At 40.8% G+C, this 16,867-nt stretch overlaps 1 protein-coding gene and 1 long non-coding RNA gene across 3 annotated transcripts in view; one reads left to right on the top strand and one right to left on the bottom strand.

Annotated features, from left to right (window-relative positions):
• Positions 1-2,597: 2,597 nt before the first annotated feature.
• LOC308594118 overlaps positions 2,598-16,867 on the top strand; it is a 35,261-nt gene continuing 20,991 nt past the window's right edge. The window contains exons 1-2 of one of the 2 annotated variants that reach the window (XR_014011338.1): positions 2,598-3,579; positions 5,881-5,919. This is a non-coding gene — a long non-coding RNA (uncharacterized lncRNA). Of the gene's footprint in view, positions 4,439-5,880; positions 5,920-16,867 lie in introns of both variants that reach the window. The other variant, XR_014011339.1, reaches the window with a different exon arrangement.
• On the bottom strand, positions 4,792-8,765 carry TTR (transthyretin). Its single transcript, XM_081206843.1, has 4 exons — positions 8,614-8,765; positions 7,192-7,337; positions 6,355-6,490; positions 4,792-5,072 (listed from the first exon to the last, which is right to left on the bottom strand). Exons 1-4 carry the CDS (start codon positions 8,680-8,682, stop codon positions 4,965-4,967), a joined length of 459 nt encoding a protein of 152 aa, XP_081062969.1. The 5' UTR covers positions 8,683-8,765; the 3' UTR covers positions 4,792-4,964.

Here is a 16,867-nt window from a genome sequence, read left to right as displayed (position 1 = left end):
CGATGACCGGTGAGAGGGGTGATCCCATAGGTGCTCCTTCTATCTGTTTGTATCTTTGTCCATTGTGGATGAAGTACGTGTTGGTTAGGCAGTGGTTGGTCAGGTCCAGGATGTATTCGGGGGGATTGTATTTGTTTTGACTTTGCAGTCGCCCCGAGACGCATCCCCACGGAAAACATCATATGCGGAGTCGAAGCTAGCCTAACCAAAATCAACCCAGATGAAGCCAATAAAATCAGACTTGAAGTCACCAACATCCTCTGCTCCAGCAAACCACCCAGAAGCAATTTACACAAAGAAGAACAGAAAGCACTCACCAACCTGAGGAAAGACAACAACATAATCATTCTCCCAGCAGACAAAGGTAATGCCACTGTTGTGATGAACACATCGGACTACCAAGCAAAACTATCAAATCTACTCCAAGACCCTACCTACCAACCTATAAAAACAGATCCCACCACCTATCTGGAAAAAACCACCAAATCCAAAATAAAAGCCTCTCCTATCAGTGAAGAAATCCAGCTAAGAATCATCCCCAGAGAAAAATCATCCAGATGCCCCAAACTCTACGGTCTCCCCAAGATACACAAAGAAGGAACACCACTCAGACCAATAGTCAGCTCCATAGGCTCACCTCTACAAAATCTCGCTAAATTTCTCGCTAAGCAACTTCAGCCCTATGCAGAATCTATCGCTTCACACGTTACAAACTCCTTCCAGTTCATAGAAACAATAAAGAAGCAAAACCTACATCCCGATGACCTACTTGTGAGCTTCGATGTTGTATCTCTCTTCACACAAGTGCCCATTAATGAAGCCTTGACAGCCATTCAAAACAAATACAATCCCCCCGAATACATCCTGGACCTGACCAACCACTGCCTAACCAACACGTACTTCATCCACAATGGACAAAGATACAAACAGATAGAAGGAGCACCTATGGGATCACCCCTCTCACCGGTCATCGCAAATCTGTACATGGAACACTTTGAAACCAATGCTTTAGACAAGTCAGAACACAAACCCAAACTTTGGCTCAGATATGTTGACGACACCTTTGTAATTTGGCCACACGGGAAGGAAAAACTAGATAGCTTCCTCACACATCTCAACAGCCTACACCCCAAAATACAATTCACTATGGAAATAGAAGCCAACAACCAACTTCCCTTCCTTGACGTCCTAATCTACAAAAAACCTGATGGCTCCCTAGGACACACTATCTACCGGAAAAAAAACACACACCAACCGCTACTTACATGCACAATCACACCACCACCCTGCACAAATAAACTCCGTAGCCAAGACTCTCATCTCCAGAACCAAACGCCTGGCTGACAAAGACCACTTGACAACTGAGTTACAGAATCTCTCAAATGTGTTAATCGCCAACGGATACCAGCAAAACAGGGTTACGAAGCTAATCCAAAAAGAAACACCCCCCAAAAACCAAGACACAGAAGAAAACAATGGCATGGCCCTCCTTCCTTATATCAAGGGCACTACAGATAAAATTAGCAAAATCCTCCATAAACACAATATCAAAACAGCCTTTTGCACCAACCAAAAAAATAGCCAATATCCTCAGAAACCCAAAAGATAAAATCCAGTTAGAAAACCAAGGGGTCTATGAAATACCCTGCAAAGTCTGCCCAGCCACGTACATTGGACAAACAAACAGACGAATAAATGCACGTATCGCAGAACACAAGAATGCCGTCAAAAAAGAAGAAAAAACTTCCTCTCTTTACCAACACATGAAAGAAACAGGACACGAAATTAATTTTGCAGATTCCAAATTGCTCTTTAACATGGAACATCACCACAAGAGAATAATCATGGAAGCCATCGAGATAGAGAAACACCCTCACAACATGAACAAGCGTGACGACACGTCCCGCCTGCCAGACATCTGGAAATTAGCCCTCCCCACAAAAACCGACACCAGAACCAGAGGCACACAGAACGCCATCTCCAATCAACCACACCAGACCCAAACCCAGACCCTCTCCACAGATAAATTACAGACACCATCCAGTAGCCAAACCATAGTGGCACCTCCGGATGCTGCACCCCCCTGCAATCCCTACACAGATCTGGCTGGCACAGGGCACAAAACCACAGCTCCCCCCTATACACGAAGCCAAGCCAGAGCACAACTAAGTGCAGTACAGCCATCTTCTCAGAAAAACTCTTCACAAGCTCAAGAGGTCAAGACACGAAAGCTTTAGCAACTAATCCACACCTAATGACCCTCCTAAGTGGTACTCAGAATATCACTTAAGTAATCACTCAAGATATCCCTCAAGTAATTAATGAACAAAAGAAGAAAAGGCACATTAACCTGGGAACTTCCTCTCTGCCCAGAACGTTGGAGGCTATACACCACACCCCCTCAACAGTATTTATAGGAACTCAAACACTGAGATCCTGCTCTGTTCTAGTAACAAGAAGCCGAAAGCACCAGCCTGAAGATGACGAGTGAGACCTCGTCGAAACGTCGCCTAGACACCCCAACTCTTACACGGGAAGACACCCGAAGACACCAAAACCTACATATATATATATATATATATATATATATATATATATATATATATATATATATATATATATATATAATGCCTTCATTTTTAATCTATAAAAAAAAATCCAAGATACATTGTACATTATTTCCTGGTTGAACACACCATTCTAGAGCAAATCTTAATATGCCATGTGCCTTTAAAGTAGCATAAGACTGGAGCTGGGAGCCATTCATATTCTTTATCCATGGCCTCTTGTAAAACCCCAAAAAAGTTGAATTTGGTCTCTGGTTTCCAGTAGTTGACAATTAAGAATTTCCAATAGTTGACAATTAAAAATGCCTATAGTTGGAAATATAATTTTTAAGATTAAAAAGAGAAATTATAATTAAACAAAGTAATGATAATCATTTCACTTTGAAGTCTGCTGAGAATACTAACTTTACCCCACCCCACTTGGTCCTTTAATATTTTGGGCTAAAATTAGAGGTAATTGATATATGGATAATAAAACATGCTTTTCCCCTTGGCTCTCTAGGTCTGTTTCAGAATCTTGTTAAAGAGTTGAGCTTGTATTTTTTCATGTAAACTATGTGAATTGTTTTTAAAGATGTACTTGCAGCATATCAGAGGGAAGTGTACTTAACATTATTTTACTGTTCCAGCTGTGAGATGTTCATTTAATGCACTGAAAACTAATGTTGGAAATTGTAAAGAATCATGCTATGACATTTTGTTTTGCACATTAAAATGTTTGTACTTTTAAAATACATTGTCTCTTGAAATGTAGTGTGCTAAAAACTGAGGTACTGTTACTTTTAGTAATATAGCTTTTATTTTGTTTGAAATAGTTTTGATATAGCTTACACAGTGTATTCCTTCAATTTATTTTCTTTTAAAGCACAGGTTTTAGGAGAGCTCTGCACCATTATATTCTACAAAGTTTAAATGAAAAGAGGTTTTAATCTTTTGTTATTATTATTTTTCCTTAGAGTGGATTCCCACTAAGTCATATTCAGAGTAGATCCACTGAAACATGTGTTCTCATGTGAGTCATTTTTACCTTAAGTCTCTTGATTTCTAACTTAGTCAGTGCAAGCAACAACACTTAGTGCCTGGTTTTAGAAACATGCCCTTAATTACCCAATATACAATTCAGCTCATTGCTCATGCAATTCCTCTTTGCATTCAATGCCTAGCTATCTTCAGGTTCCCGAAGGTGCTTTTCAGGTTAGCTTTTCCTAAACTACTAGTAGTTTGAGCACTGATTTTACATGGGAACACAGTGGTACCTTGGTTTTAGAACAGCGTAGTTTATGAACAGCTTGGATATAGAATGCTGCAAACTCAGAAGTAGGTGTTTCGGTTTGTGAACTTTGCCTTGGAAGCTGAACATGTTCTGCTTCCTGTTGAGTGTGTTCCATTTGTAAATTGAGTCCCCTGTGCTAATCAGAGGCTTCCTGTTGAGTCTGTTGGCTGTTGAGTCCCGAGCACCCACACAACATAGAGGTGATATTTGGAGCTTATGTTTTTGCTATTTTTTGTGTTTTTGTTCGTGTGGTTTTTTTTTGACTATGACTTGTTCTTCATGCACATCAGTGCACATAAGGAAAAAAATAATTTTAATTTTGTCATCTATAATACCGTCTTATTTATTTTATAGTACAGTACATTGATTATTGCTTTCATTTTATGGATCAATGGTCTCATTAGATGGTAAAATTCATGTTAAATTGCTGTTTTAGGGGTTGTTTTTAAAAGTCTGGAAGGGATGAATCCATTTTGCATTCCTTTCTATGGGAAAGTGTGCCTTGGTTTTGGAACAGACTTCCGGAATGGATTAAATTTGGGAACCAAGGTACCACTGTAATGGCTTGGAGTCTACATTTTTGCTCCTTTCACAGAAGGCAAGTTGCACTCATAGTGGAAACTATTTTAAGAACACATTCCATTCTCGTGTGTGCATGTGTGTGCATGTGTGCACACGCATCACTAAGAGCACTGAGTGAGATCTTTGGTACAATGTCTCCTTCCCTGCCATTTCCCTCTGCCTTAAGTGTGACTTATGTGCCAATGGCACTGCATTTCTCTAGGCTTCCTGGAGACTTGCAACATGTGAGTGAGCATAGGTGTGCCAGCAGCTTGATGTGCAATGGGTATAGACCCTATAAAAATTGAGAAAGGACCGTGGGTGCCGCATGAGCTTTGGTTAAACAAAACTGGATCTTGTTTTCTAACACAGAAAATGACACTGAAACTATTTAGAGAAGAAATATTTATTGATGCATTAAAAAAAAAAGTTTTAGCCAAGATGTTAATGCTAGATGCTACTTTAGCAAACAAGCCATGGGTTATACAAATTAACTGCTGCCTCTAATATAATCCTACAAAAGTGGAATAGTAGAGAGAATGTTGTGAGAATAAAGTATGATGTCATTCCTTTGGGTCGCTGACAACAGCTGTGGTTGAATAAGAATAGGGACTAAGAAGAGCAGCAATGGTGTAATGACGATGACCAGAATCGTTAGCAGTAAAAACCACCTGCAAGAGGAAAATACTTAAGTTAGTCATACAATGCTTTTTTCTGTAAAAACCTGTATTAAAAATATTAATTCATCATAAGTTGCCTACAAACTGTCCAAGTGCTCTGATTTGTCTGCTTTCCTTGGACAGGCCAATTCATTTCAATAGAAGGAATACATCTGTATACAAAAAAAGAATATAAAGATTGACTTCATCTGTTAAAATGAATGGCAGTGACTTTGCAATTTGGGAATCATTATGTGCACATACTTGTGAAATAATCATTGGGTAGGGACAGCTTTGTTTAGATTTCAGTTAAGAAGTTAATGAAAATGCTGGAAGACATTCAGAGTGATACGGTAACTCCATAAGCATGCTAATTTTGGTTGCAAAATTTACATTGACTTTTTAGTGCTGAGAATCATCTTGTCATTGATCGGTGAAGATATGCTTTTTATGTGGTTAGTTAATTAAAAAACCACTGAATGCATTGCACAAAAAACAAGTTGTTTTTATAGAAGTTTTAAGGAGTGCCCCACTTTAACCAATATACATATTGTTTGTTTCTAAAATTGCATGTGAAATTAGAGAGGCAATAAAAATATTTATGCTGTTTTACAAGAAGCACCATAGAATCTTAGAGCTGGAAGGGACCCAGGGGTCATCTAGTCCCAACCCCCTGCAATGCAGGAATATTATGCAATGCAAAGGATGTTATGACTTGGGGGCTTTCCTAATGTTTTACACTTTGAGAACCAGCAGAAAAATTGATTTGGCAGAATCTATTTGTTAAGTCATGATGGCCTATTTTGTCTACATTTTTCAGGCACTGAGCCCTTCCTTATGCATGTGTGAGAAAGTTAAGGTAAGCCTGTAAGCTTACAATGTCTAACCAACAGAAGTTTGTAACATCGTTTTATTTTTTTAAAAAAAGTTTGTTCACTGTTTAAGGAAAGTATACTTGTAGTTCAGCTGGAGGTTCATGTATACAAATGCAAGATTTATTAGTTTTGTACAGGGTGAAGTTCTGATAGATTTAAGGGCAGATTTGGATGTGGCTTTTTTAGGGGATCGGACCCTTAAAATGCAGCCACTGCTGTAGTCTACACATACTGAAACCTTCAGCTTTCATCCTCTTATCTCCCCACTCCTGCTGCATAGTCGATAGCAGTAATTACCCAATCAATTGGTCCCATGATAATATTCGACTCTGAAAACTTACTATATTGTGGGATTTAAAAAACTGCCAGTGGTTTACATTATGGGGGGGGGGAACGATGATGATGACCCAAATACTCACATCAGCATATTCATGAAATGGAGCAACGCCAGCTGCCTTCCAGTATGTATTGGTGTCAAACTGGACCTTGTACAAGCCTTCTGTAAATTGTTCATCTGTTGTAAGCTCATGGATTTCCCCAAATTCATTTGTTTCCCTGTAATACAGGTGCATAAAAGTAATAAGGATGGTATCTTTTTATATACATTTTTTTTTATACAAGAAGTAGGTTGGGGCTGTTATGGAACACCAAATTTTCTCAACAAGACTTCTGTGTAGTCATGTATAAGACTGTTTTAAGTTGCAATTCAAAGTTCTCTTGGAAATTCAATCAGTTTCATTTCAGAACTAGCCATATGTCAGGGATATGTGCAGTACCGGCACCTTTTTTTACTAGAAGAAAAGCACTGCATCTCCCTCTTACCAGCTGACAAGGCTCTAGGTGTTCTAGAGTGGGTGAGCAGTTTGCAGCCTTGTCTCCATATGTAGCTTCCTGAGAGGATATTGAAAAGGTTAGTTTTGATTCTTTTTAAGAGAGCAAACATCTAGTCTTCATAGCTGCAGAGACATATGGCTTTCAAATGCAGACTATAGTACTAGTCATGTTCCTAGGAAGGCGTTCTGTGGTAGGTCATGTAACAAATAAGTCCACTTTACAAATACAGGATGGGTGTGATGGTGCTCCCACAGTGATAAGACAGAAAGTTGTTCCTGTTGCTGTGAGTAAACATATAATAATAGGGAGGCTTGGAACAGAAACTTGGTTGGTGGTAGTGTTGTGGATTCACACAATTTGGAGGTGCCGTCCCAGCAAGGCTGACTTGCTCCTCAAGGCACTTTGCATGCAGGGCAACTTACCCAGTAGCAAACTCCTTCCAGGTGCCATCTTCAGCTCTTTTGGACACTTTTACCAGTAGGCTGGTAGCTGGTCTTCCTTTAACTGCATCCAGGACTTTCACCATAAGAGGACACTTTGAGTCAATGGAGCCATGGGAAACCTTGACCTGGCAGAAGAAAATATCTATCAGGGTGTCTGTGGTCCATAGCCTATTTCATGGGCATAAGGAACACAATACAAATTCTTCAACAGCCTGTACACATCCAAGAGCTGTCAAACAAACAAACAAACAAACAAACAAACAAACAAGCTTGGGCTAGGAGTTACTGCAAACATCATTTATATACACATAGACATGGGATGCAGCTTTGAGAAATGGTCTGTTAAGAGTATTTAAAAGCAAGCACAAAATAAAATGTAATGCGAGTTCAAGCTTTGCTTTTAACAAATAGATATTCCTCTTATTCCTCACTCCACACCTTACTCTGATTTAAAGGTTCAGTGGGTCTATCATTATTAATGAATATTCAGCTAGGACAGCAATATTCTTGAAGTTGACATACATTTGAGCATTGCACTATTAATTTTTAATTATTAACTGTAGTCAATTGAGAATCAAACTTTACAACTCACTGTAAATGTAAAAATGATTTTCATTTTACAGAGTAAGAAGATGAGCTGCAAACAATTATCAGATTTGCCACTGTCACAAATTGCCTTCAGGCATTTGCTGCATATGGTAACATATTGCACATTTTTAAATAATGACAAAAAATAATGAATAGTGTAGTAAAATAGAACAGACCTCTTACAAACACTTACCTGTGCATAAATCCCCTTGAACTCAATGGGACTTACTTCTGAGTAGACATGTATGAACAGAATTGCACCAAGAGTTGCTTAAAAAGCAGTGGCCTTGTAAGATTTTATGGTAACATACATTTAGAATATGCATATATGAAGAACAAATAGAGAGCTATTATTAGTTTTTTAATGACAAACTTAACTAACAGATCTAGTTTTCTAACTATAAATGGCAGGTGCTAAAATTTTCCTGCATTGTATAGTAAGAAACCTTGGGATTTATGGGTACCTTTCCTGCGAACAACTGATAGGTGAAATTGTCTGCAATTCCTAAGAGACAGCCACGTATCACACTGTGGTAGGCATGTGACAATATCTTGGACTATTCTTTTAATTTCTTCAGCATGATTAAATTACCAGTTGTCAGCAGTTTGGTACATATTATTTCACAAATAGAATGTGTCTCCAGCAACCTGAAAGCCATTCTAAAGTACCTTGGTAAACGATGCAGCCATCAAAAGATATGGACAGTTCACTATGGATCAGCATATGTGGTACAAATTTGGTAATAAGCTTGCAAGAAGATTGTACTCCCCCCCCCCACCGAGAAACTGCTGTACCACTAATGCAATACTTACCAGTGGCGTAGCTTCAGTGATGTACACCATTGCAGCCAAGCAAACGAGAAGCAGAGAGGAGGAGGCCATGGTGTTATATGTGTGTGTGCAATCAGCAAAACCCTGCCAATGGCTATAGGCCAGTGAGGTTTGAGTTTTTATACTCCATCCTTCTGCAAAACAGCCTACTTATCAAGTGCCCGTATGACTTTAAACCTGCTGATTCTGATTATTTACTTAGTAAGCAGTCCAGCTGGGCAGTACTTCCATCCATTGGCCTTTTGCAGAAATCCATGGGATTATAGTATATGGAAGGAAAGACTCCACAGGCACTGTGAGTAAGCCAATGAGTAACCCACACAAACATGAACCTTGCCTATTGGGATTAGGATGTTTGGACATAAGTGTGTGTGTGTGTTGGTGTTGTGGGGGGCAGGGAACTGTTAAGCAACTGTTGTTTGCTTACATTTTAAGGGCCACAGAATGTCCATTGCTTGTGGAAATATCCAACTTGGGAGTCAGTCTTCCTTGCATTCTTACCTGTAATGGGCCATTTGGGCACGATAGATCTTGCTTTTCTGCAGTGCGCCAAGTACTGTCATGATTCCTATCTGCCAGTCTATAAAATGCTGGGTTTCTCCTTGGGGCTTGTCACTGCAAGATGTTTAACTGTTTTAGTACCTGATCATTCACATTAGGAAGCAGTCTGCATTGCAGAAGCTGACAGTTACCCCCACCAAAGCAATGATGAACTGATTGTGGCCATGTGCCAATCTGTAGCACACATGGGATGAAGTCTAATATGTAGAAGATATGTGTTGCCTGCGATGCAGAATGCTGCTGAGACTTACTCAGAGAGATTCTCCTGCCATGGACAATGGAACTCTTTCTCCATGTCCTATAATTAGCAACTACTCTCTTGATCCACTGCAGTTTAACAGTATCTGCTGCTGCTGCTAGCAGGTGATAATGGTTATTTACATGTTGTGAAAAGCTCTAGCTGATGATTTTGTAGATCAAGTTGTTATTAAAGGCTCAGCATCAAGCTAGGCCTTTGTCATATTTTGAAATATATATATATATTTAAAAGTTGTTATTGTACAATAAAGAAATAATTTCTATAAGGTTACAGTAAATAAAATCCATCATACGGTTGTACATAGCCATGGTGTTTATCATTCTCAAACATAGAGAACATAGCCCATTTCTCAAATTGCTTAGGTCCTGACAGAAGAAGCATAGTTATGTCACAGGCCTTCCTTCTATAATCTCCCATGTAGAGACAGATGATTCAGTGATAATCTGTATGTATTTGTGGTTATAACATTATTTATTTGAAGTATTTTAACTCCAATCTTTAACCAAAAAGGGCCCTAAAGCAGCCTCTGAGCTTCAATAATAAGACAATCCTTACTCTCTAAAAGACATGGCACAAAAAGAAAACAGATTTGGAGGAATGAGAAAGAAAGCAAACTTGAGTACTAGATCTTAGTTACAAAGTGTTTATAATGGCCAGCTGGAACTGAAAAGGTTTAAGTAAAGGTGGAGCTAACAGGTGTTGATCTTTCAGCAGAGTTGATAGATCAATGCTGCTTCTCTCCCTCCCTCCCTCTCTCTTCTGTAGCTTGATGGCAGCCTGCTGCCAGGTGACATTGATGAAGGGAGGACCCTGATGGAGCTGGCTTATCAGCTGATGGCGGCCCTGCTTCCCTTACCCCTCTCTCTCCTGTAGTCTGATGCAATGATAGCTGAGGGATGGGAGGCCCAATAGAACTGAACTTTCAGCACAGCTGCTTGTGGCCCAGCTTCTCTTCGTCTGCTGTAGATCAGTTGCAGCTAACAAACAGCAATCCTTTCTTGCAGAAATCCTGCAGGATTCTACACAACACCCCTGTTTTCATTGGAGAAGTGTGGAAGGCCATGGAGTTATGTGACCCCCCGAGCCAAGGAGATGAGTAACTCTATAAGCTTTAGAAGATATCTGAAGGCAGCCCTGTATAGGGAAGGTTTTTTAATGTTTAATATTTTACTATGTTTTTATATGTGTTGGAAGCTGCCCAGAGTGGCTAGGGCTACCTTGTCAGATGCGTGGGGTATAAACAAAAATATTATTGTTGTTGCTAAAGAATAGAACATCCCTATTTTCATCAGAGAAATGTTGGAGGGTATGGAAGACTCTCTCTTTTCCACCTCCCGCCCCTTTTCTTTTTTCCCTTCCGTGTTGCTTAGCACATCATGTAATGTAGGGGTGGAGGACCTTTAGCTCCCACCAAGGGGTCAAATTTGGCTCACAATGCCTTTTTCAGGAAACCTGCGACATCACTCTAATGGAGGGCGACAGTGGCAGATTGGCATGGTAGCGGGGATTGATTCAGCATTAGCTACTCATACCAGTTGCCCTGCTGGAAAATAGTGCACACAGCCAGGGCAGCAGTGCCTGCTCCCTTTGGCTGTGCATGCCTGTTCCCCTGCTTGAAGCAGGCGTGTACAGCCAAAACTCAGTGCAGGGCTGTTTGAAAGCCCTTTTGCTGCTCTTTGAACCTCTGAAAACCAGAGCACTGGACAACACTTGCATGCTTGTGTACATATATTGCTGGACTTGTTGGGCCTTTGAGCTGACTCAGCAGGGCTCTTAAATTTTATGATATGCTATCACTGAGTATTTGCCACCAGCTTTAATGTTCGTATATGTAAGTCTTCAGTTCGACACTTTAGTCCTTTTCACTTGAAATATTCCCTTAAAAATATCAGACCCATTTTTGTTTCCTAACACTGAGTCTGTTATAAATACACATTTGGTTGGACTATATACTGACCAGATAGAGAGAAAGCTGGCTGAGCTTACATCCTGTTGAAATCTGTGGAGTAAGTTTTGCTTATGACTAGCATAAACTCCATTGATTCCACGTGGGTGAGCATATTCTGAACTGGGACTTTTACTGGGGCTTGTTTTGGGTGTGCTGATGCAAGTAGAACCAGAAACAGGATCCAAGTTGATCTTGACAGGCTGGAGAACCGGACAAAACTAGCTAAATTTTGGAGTCGACAAAATTAGGATAAGAGGCATTCAAGGAGTGAAGGCTATGAACAGCTAGCAGCCATGATGGCTCTGCTCTGCCTCCACAGATGGAGGGAGTATGTTTCTGAACACCAGTTGTTAGAAATCACAGGAGGGGGAGTGTTCTCATGCTCAGGTGGGCTTCACATAGGCATCTGGTTGGCCACTGTGAGTCTAGATGAGTCATTGGCCTGATCCAGCAGGTTCTTTTTATGTTCTCAAACAGGGATACATGTAAATGTCCACACTTATGTCTGATCAGATGCACAAATATAGGATGGGCGGTACACGTAAAAGGTCTTGGAGGGTTTAACAGAGCTTAATCTAAACACGTGTCAACAGTGTGATGTGGCAGCAAAAAAGGACAGTGTAATTCTAGGTTATATGAATAGGTGTATAGTTCCTTTATCATGAGAAGCAATGGTGCTGCTCTATTCTGCTTTGGTCAGACCTCGTCCAGAATCTTGTATCCAGTTCTGGGCACCACAGTTTAATAAAGCTATTGCCAAAGCAGAATGTGTACAGGGCGACAAAGGAGTCCTGGAAACACAAGCAAAGTCCCACAAGCAAAGGCTGAACAAGTTGGGTGTGTGGTTCACATGCAGAAGGGGTGATGGGAGTTGTAGTTCAGCAGCCAAAGTTTCCCCTCACCTGCTGTAAGTAGTGGATTTCCAGATTAGGTGACCTCTGAGGGTTCCTTTCAAATATATCACTCTGTAACCCAGGTTGTACATGTGATTTCAAATCTGGAAGAGGTCAGTTGTGTTTAAGTCTCATGGAACATAGTGTGGCAATTTAGCAAATTGTGTGGGGCAAATCATATTTTCAAAGCAAACCTCCATTTGGGCTCCAGTACACATATGAAGCTCCCATTTGTGTTGGCTTGGTGCATGCAGAGGAGAGCATACATGTTAGTTACTTGTGCTGCTGAAGTGAACAGGGAAGCCTTTGTGGTTCAAGTGTGGAGCTTCCATGCACATAAAAGGAACCGTAACATTACGAGGTGCTAACTTTGATTCCAGTACTCATAAGTACGTAGATTGTCAAAGAAAGTGTCAGTTCATGGTCTACTTGTTGCAAAAGGTGGCTTGAATCAGTGCACCTGGAAATGTGACAAAAACAGTGGCCTGTTGGGAATCGGACGAAAGCAAAGGATTAGTTTGTATGTTGGGAGTCAAGCTTACTCATCGGGGGAAGGAGGGAGTATTTATGGAAATATTCATTATGGAAATAATCCACAAATATTCAAACACGTAGTGGATTATCTAGATTCCAAAGCATTTGAAGTCCACCCGCTGCTAGTTAAAGTAAAAAATTCCAATAACAGGACCTCCCTAGAAGTAAGTTTTGTTCTTGAAATGAATTCTTTTCCTTTTCTTTTGGCTAATTCTCTTGTTTGCATCAAAGCTGTTTTGCTGTTGCTATGTACTTAAATCTCCTATCTCTCTCCCACCCCACAAGTAAGCCTGTTGGCCATTTTCTCATTGCAGTTGATTTCCAAAGGTATTATTTTGTATGAATAGTTTCTAAGATGATGATAGTAAGACTCCTGTAGCAGACTGGAGAAATAGCATAAGCTACACTTGCTAAAATTCCCTCTTCTACACATCTATGAAAGATCTTGGAGACGGGTTCTTTTTTGTACCTGACATCCCCCAAAGTAAGGTTTCCATCATGTTTTGTTGCAACATGCTTCTTATATATACTTTGTATTTTTATTTTGAGGATTTAAGTTGCTCTCAAAGTAAATAAGGTATCAGACCCTCGAAGGCTGTAGTACTGTACCCACTTAGCCAAGTATGGTAGGATTGTGCTGTCAATCAACATCAGGATGCGTCAGCTTCAAAGAGACTCTGGGCTTATTCACTCTTTCCAGGCATGGCCCTTTGAAACATGGGATAAAAATGAATGTGGCACAAGTCACATGTATAGGTTTATTTATCAATGATTTTCTGCCCTGAGATTCAAATGTCAAATTTAGATTATGATGAAAAAAGCGAACAGGGTTTCTGCCCCATTGTTAGTTGTGTACAAGAGGGAATTTCAGCTGGTGTGTGACGAGCTACAAGAGAGGCAGTGGAAAAATGAAATGAAATGAATAAACAATTAAAGGTGCGGCAGCTCTGTTCTCCCTTTCACCTGGTTCCCCTGTGTGCAGCCTCATCTTATGCATATTTGCTTATGTGTAAACCTAATTTAGGAGTAAGTCCTTAATTCAAAGGGGTCTACTCACAAGGAAGCATGCACAGGATTGTAGCCTTAGTACTACTTAGTGATTGTATCATTAACAGCTGGTCTGGTTCTTTAACAGAAGTATGCTGTGCTGGACTGCAGTCATCTTAATGCACTGCTTAAATGGATAGTGAATTTGGGCTTTGGTGTGTTGAGACTTGTACTTTGCTTGTTTGTGCTTCTTGCTAAGATCATAAACTGCTTAGTCAATGGATCTGTCTCAGGCCCTGTTCTGGTGCTTAAAACCACTACAAATAGCAACGTGGAAATGGCTGCCTTATTTGCTAGCACTTCAGAGTTCTGCAGTTTATCTTGATGCATCTTTAGACCTTGTGTAAATAATGCTGTTCAGCTGAAAAATACTGAGCCACATTAAAAGCCATCGACACAATTTGCTGTGTGTGCAAGAGAATGTTCTGATAGATTACACTTGGCTGTATGATAATGTCTTGGTCTCAGTGTTCATTCTCATAAAGCATAGCTGAGAACAAGCTATATCATGTTGTATGCATAACCTGTACAAGTGGTCAAAATAATGTGTATGTGTGTGTACTCATACCCAAACTGTAAGGTAAAGGTAAAGGGACCCCCGACCATTAGGTCCAGTTGTGGTAGACTCTGGGGTTGTGGCGCTCATCTCGCTTTATTGGGCGAGGGAGCCGGCGTACAGCTTCCGGGTCATGTGGCCAGCATGACTAAGCCACTTCTGGCAAACCAGAGCAGCACACGGAAATGCCATTTACCTTCCCGCCAGAGCGGTACCTATTTATCTACTTGCACTTTGATTTGCTTTCAAACTGCTAGGTTGGCAGGAGCAGGGACTGAGCAATGGGAGCTCACCCCGTCGCGGGGATTCAAACCGCCGACCTTCTGATCGGCAAGTCCTAGGCTCTGTGGTTTAACCCACAGCGCCACCTGCGTCCCGAACCCAAACTGTAAGCAAACCCAAATCAATTCAGACTGGTGACTATGTGTTAACACACATACTGTACACACATCTGTCTGGTGAATGGTTGAACTCATCATAACTGCCCATCCATAGCCCAAATTGCCCTTCATACTATAGAGATAGTAGCAATTTGTTCAACCTATATTATGGAATATTCATGCTTTTTTTAGCAATTCCTGCATGCCTTTTTGCTGCCCTCTGTCACTTGTTAGTGGTTGGGATATTTGCAACAGCATGCCAAAATGGAGTGGCTTGGATGTACAAACAAATAAAGCGAATGCATGCACATTTAACCAGTGAGAATGTATATACAAGTAAACAGGCGTGTATACAGAATGATTCTTCACATGCTGTGTTCACATATTATGCAGGGGGCACGGCAGGACAGAGTGAAATCATAGCAGGAAGGCCCACTTCTGCCCCTACTTGCATTCACATAATGTGAAAGATACAAGATGCATATAAACTGTAGACATGTAGGCTTTTGGATGTGCAAAAGGGGATTCTGTCTATTAAAGGCTCCCTGATCCCTTGTACATTGCCTACTTGCATATACTTTTATTGTACGTAAGCTGTTTCACAGGATATGCCACACATGTGCAGGGGCAGGAACAACAAGAAGGACCCCTCTCCCCATTTGTAATGTAATATGTGAAAAAGTCTGAAGAGTACACATGTTCCGTGTAATATCTGAACAGTGTACCTTCAGTAGTTACACCCGTGATAGCTATTTGGATTCATCTTAATGTGGTCTTCTGGTAAGTCAGAAGTCTTTTTCTAAAATTAATTTAAGAATGCCAGTCACTCACTAATCACCCTGTTGATCTCCTTAAACCCTTCTCTCAAATATTTCTCTGCCCTACATTGCTCTAAAGCTATTGGTCTTTATTGCATACCACTGGCAATTTGAGCAAGATATAGTGGCAGTTTCTGGACTCAGTGGCCCAAATGAGGATAGAATTCCTGGGGGAAACTTCACCTGTTGAATTTCTGCATGTTATGGTGTTGAAGTCTCATGAGCTCCGCCCCAAAAGCTTTTCCAGGGAAAGTGGCAGGGCAAACAGAAAACCACTCAGACATGTGCTTTCTAGTCATGGGACAAGCAAAGTGTGGCTGGGCCCTGGGAGGGTGGCTGGGCGGAGAGAAAGACAGATACTAACTTTTCTGAGGTGTGACACTTAAGTCCCTTAACTGAAGGACTGTCACTCATACAGTGGTGCCCCGCAAGACGAATGCCTCGCAAGACGAATGCCTCGCTAGACGAAAGGGTTTTCCGTTTTTGCGTTGCTTCGCTAGACGAATTTCCCTATGGGCTTGCTTCGCAAGACGAAAACGCCTTGCGCTTTTTTTTAAAGCCGCTTGAAAAGGCGCTGTTGCGACGGACCGTGCTTCGCAAGACGGAAAACATCGCAAGACGAAAAGACTCGCGGAACGAATTCTTTTCATCTTGCGAGGCACCACTGTAATTTGATTAGTAGTATGTCAAGCTGTTCCTTTCAGGTATTCCTCATTAAGACAGATGTGTACATTTGGCAACACGCATGTTGCTGTTGTGGAGCTGAGATTTACGAGTAGCAAAGCTAATGAGGAAAAGTATTCACGAACATGAATATAGAGGCAGGAAACATCTGAGAAATGTGTTCCCCCTCAAATACCAATTAAAGATTTTGACTTTTCACAAGCTTTTCTAAAAAGCTTGGTTGTAGCTTTTTGAATTGGTCCTAAAGCTCATAAAGCCTTTTCCCTTTACCCAAAAGTAAACTTCCAAACTGAGCCAGAAAGCTAAGAAATGATCAAATCCATTCTAGATCACCAAGTAGCCCAGAGATAGCCATTGGCTGGACAACAACTCCCATCATCCCCAGCCATTGACTATAATACCAGGGGCTGATAGGAGCTGTAGTCCAACAACGCCTGGAGAACACCATTTTGTCTACTCATGTGTAGCCATTAAAAAGAGGGAAGGAGCAGCAAATATGAGACTGTAGAGAATGTCTCCAACACATTCCAGATTGTGAAGATTCAGCTCTCCTTAT

The sequence above is a fragment of the Podarcis bocagei genome, assembly GCF_964188305.1.
Source record: "Podarcis bocagei genome assembly, chromosome: 8".
Lineage (NCBI taxonomy): Eukaryota > Metazoa > Chordata > Lepidosauria > Squamata > Lacertidae > Podarcis > Podarcis bocagei.
The sequence above is the reverse complement of the archived record's forward strand: the minus strand, read 5'-3'. Positions and strand labels throughout refer to the sequence as shown.

What these genes read in the sequence shown, in the direction of transcription:
- TTR (XM_081206843.1), bottom strand. Translation starts at nt 8,682, where the DNA reads ATGGCCTCCTCCTCTCTGCTTCTCGTTTGCTTGGCTGCAATGGTGTAC. An exon ending in TCACTGAAGCTACGCCACTG is followed by an intron (nt 7,338 to 8,613) that starts GTAAGTATTGCA and finishes TTCTTCTGCCAG; the next exon opens with GTCAAGGTTTCCCATGGCTC. An exon ending in TGGAAGGAGTTTGCTACTGG is followed by an intron (nt 6,491 to 7,191) that starts GTAAGTTGCCCT and finishes CCTGTATTACAG; the next exon opens with GGAAACAAATGAATTTGGGG.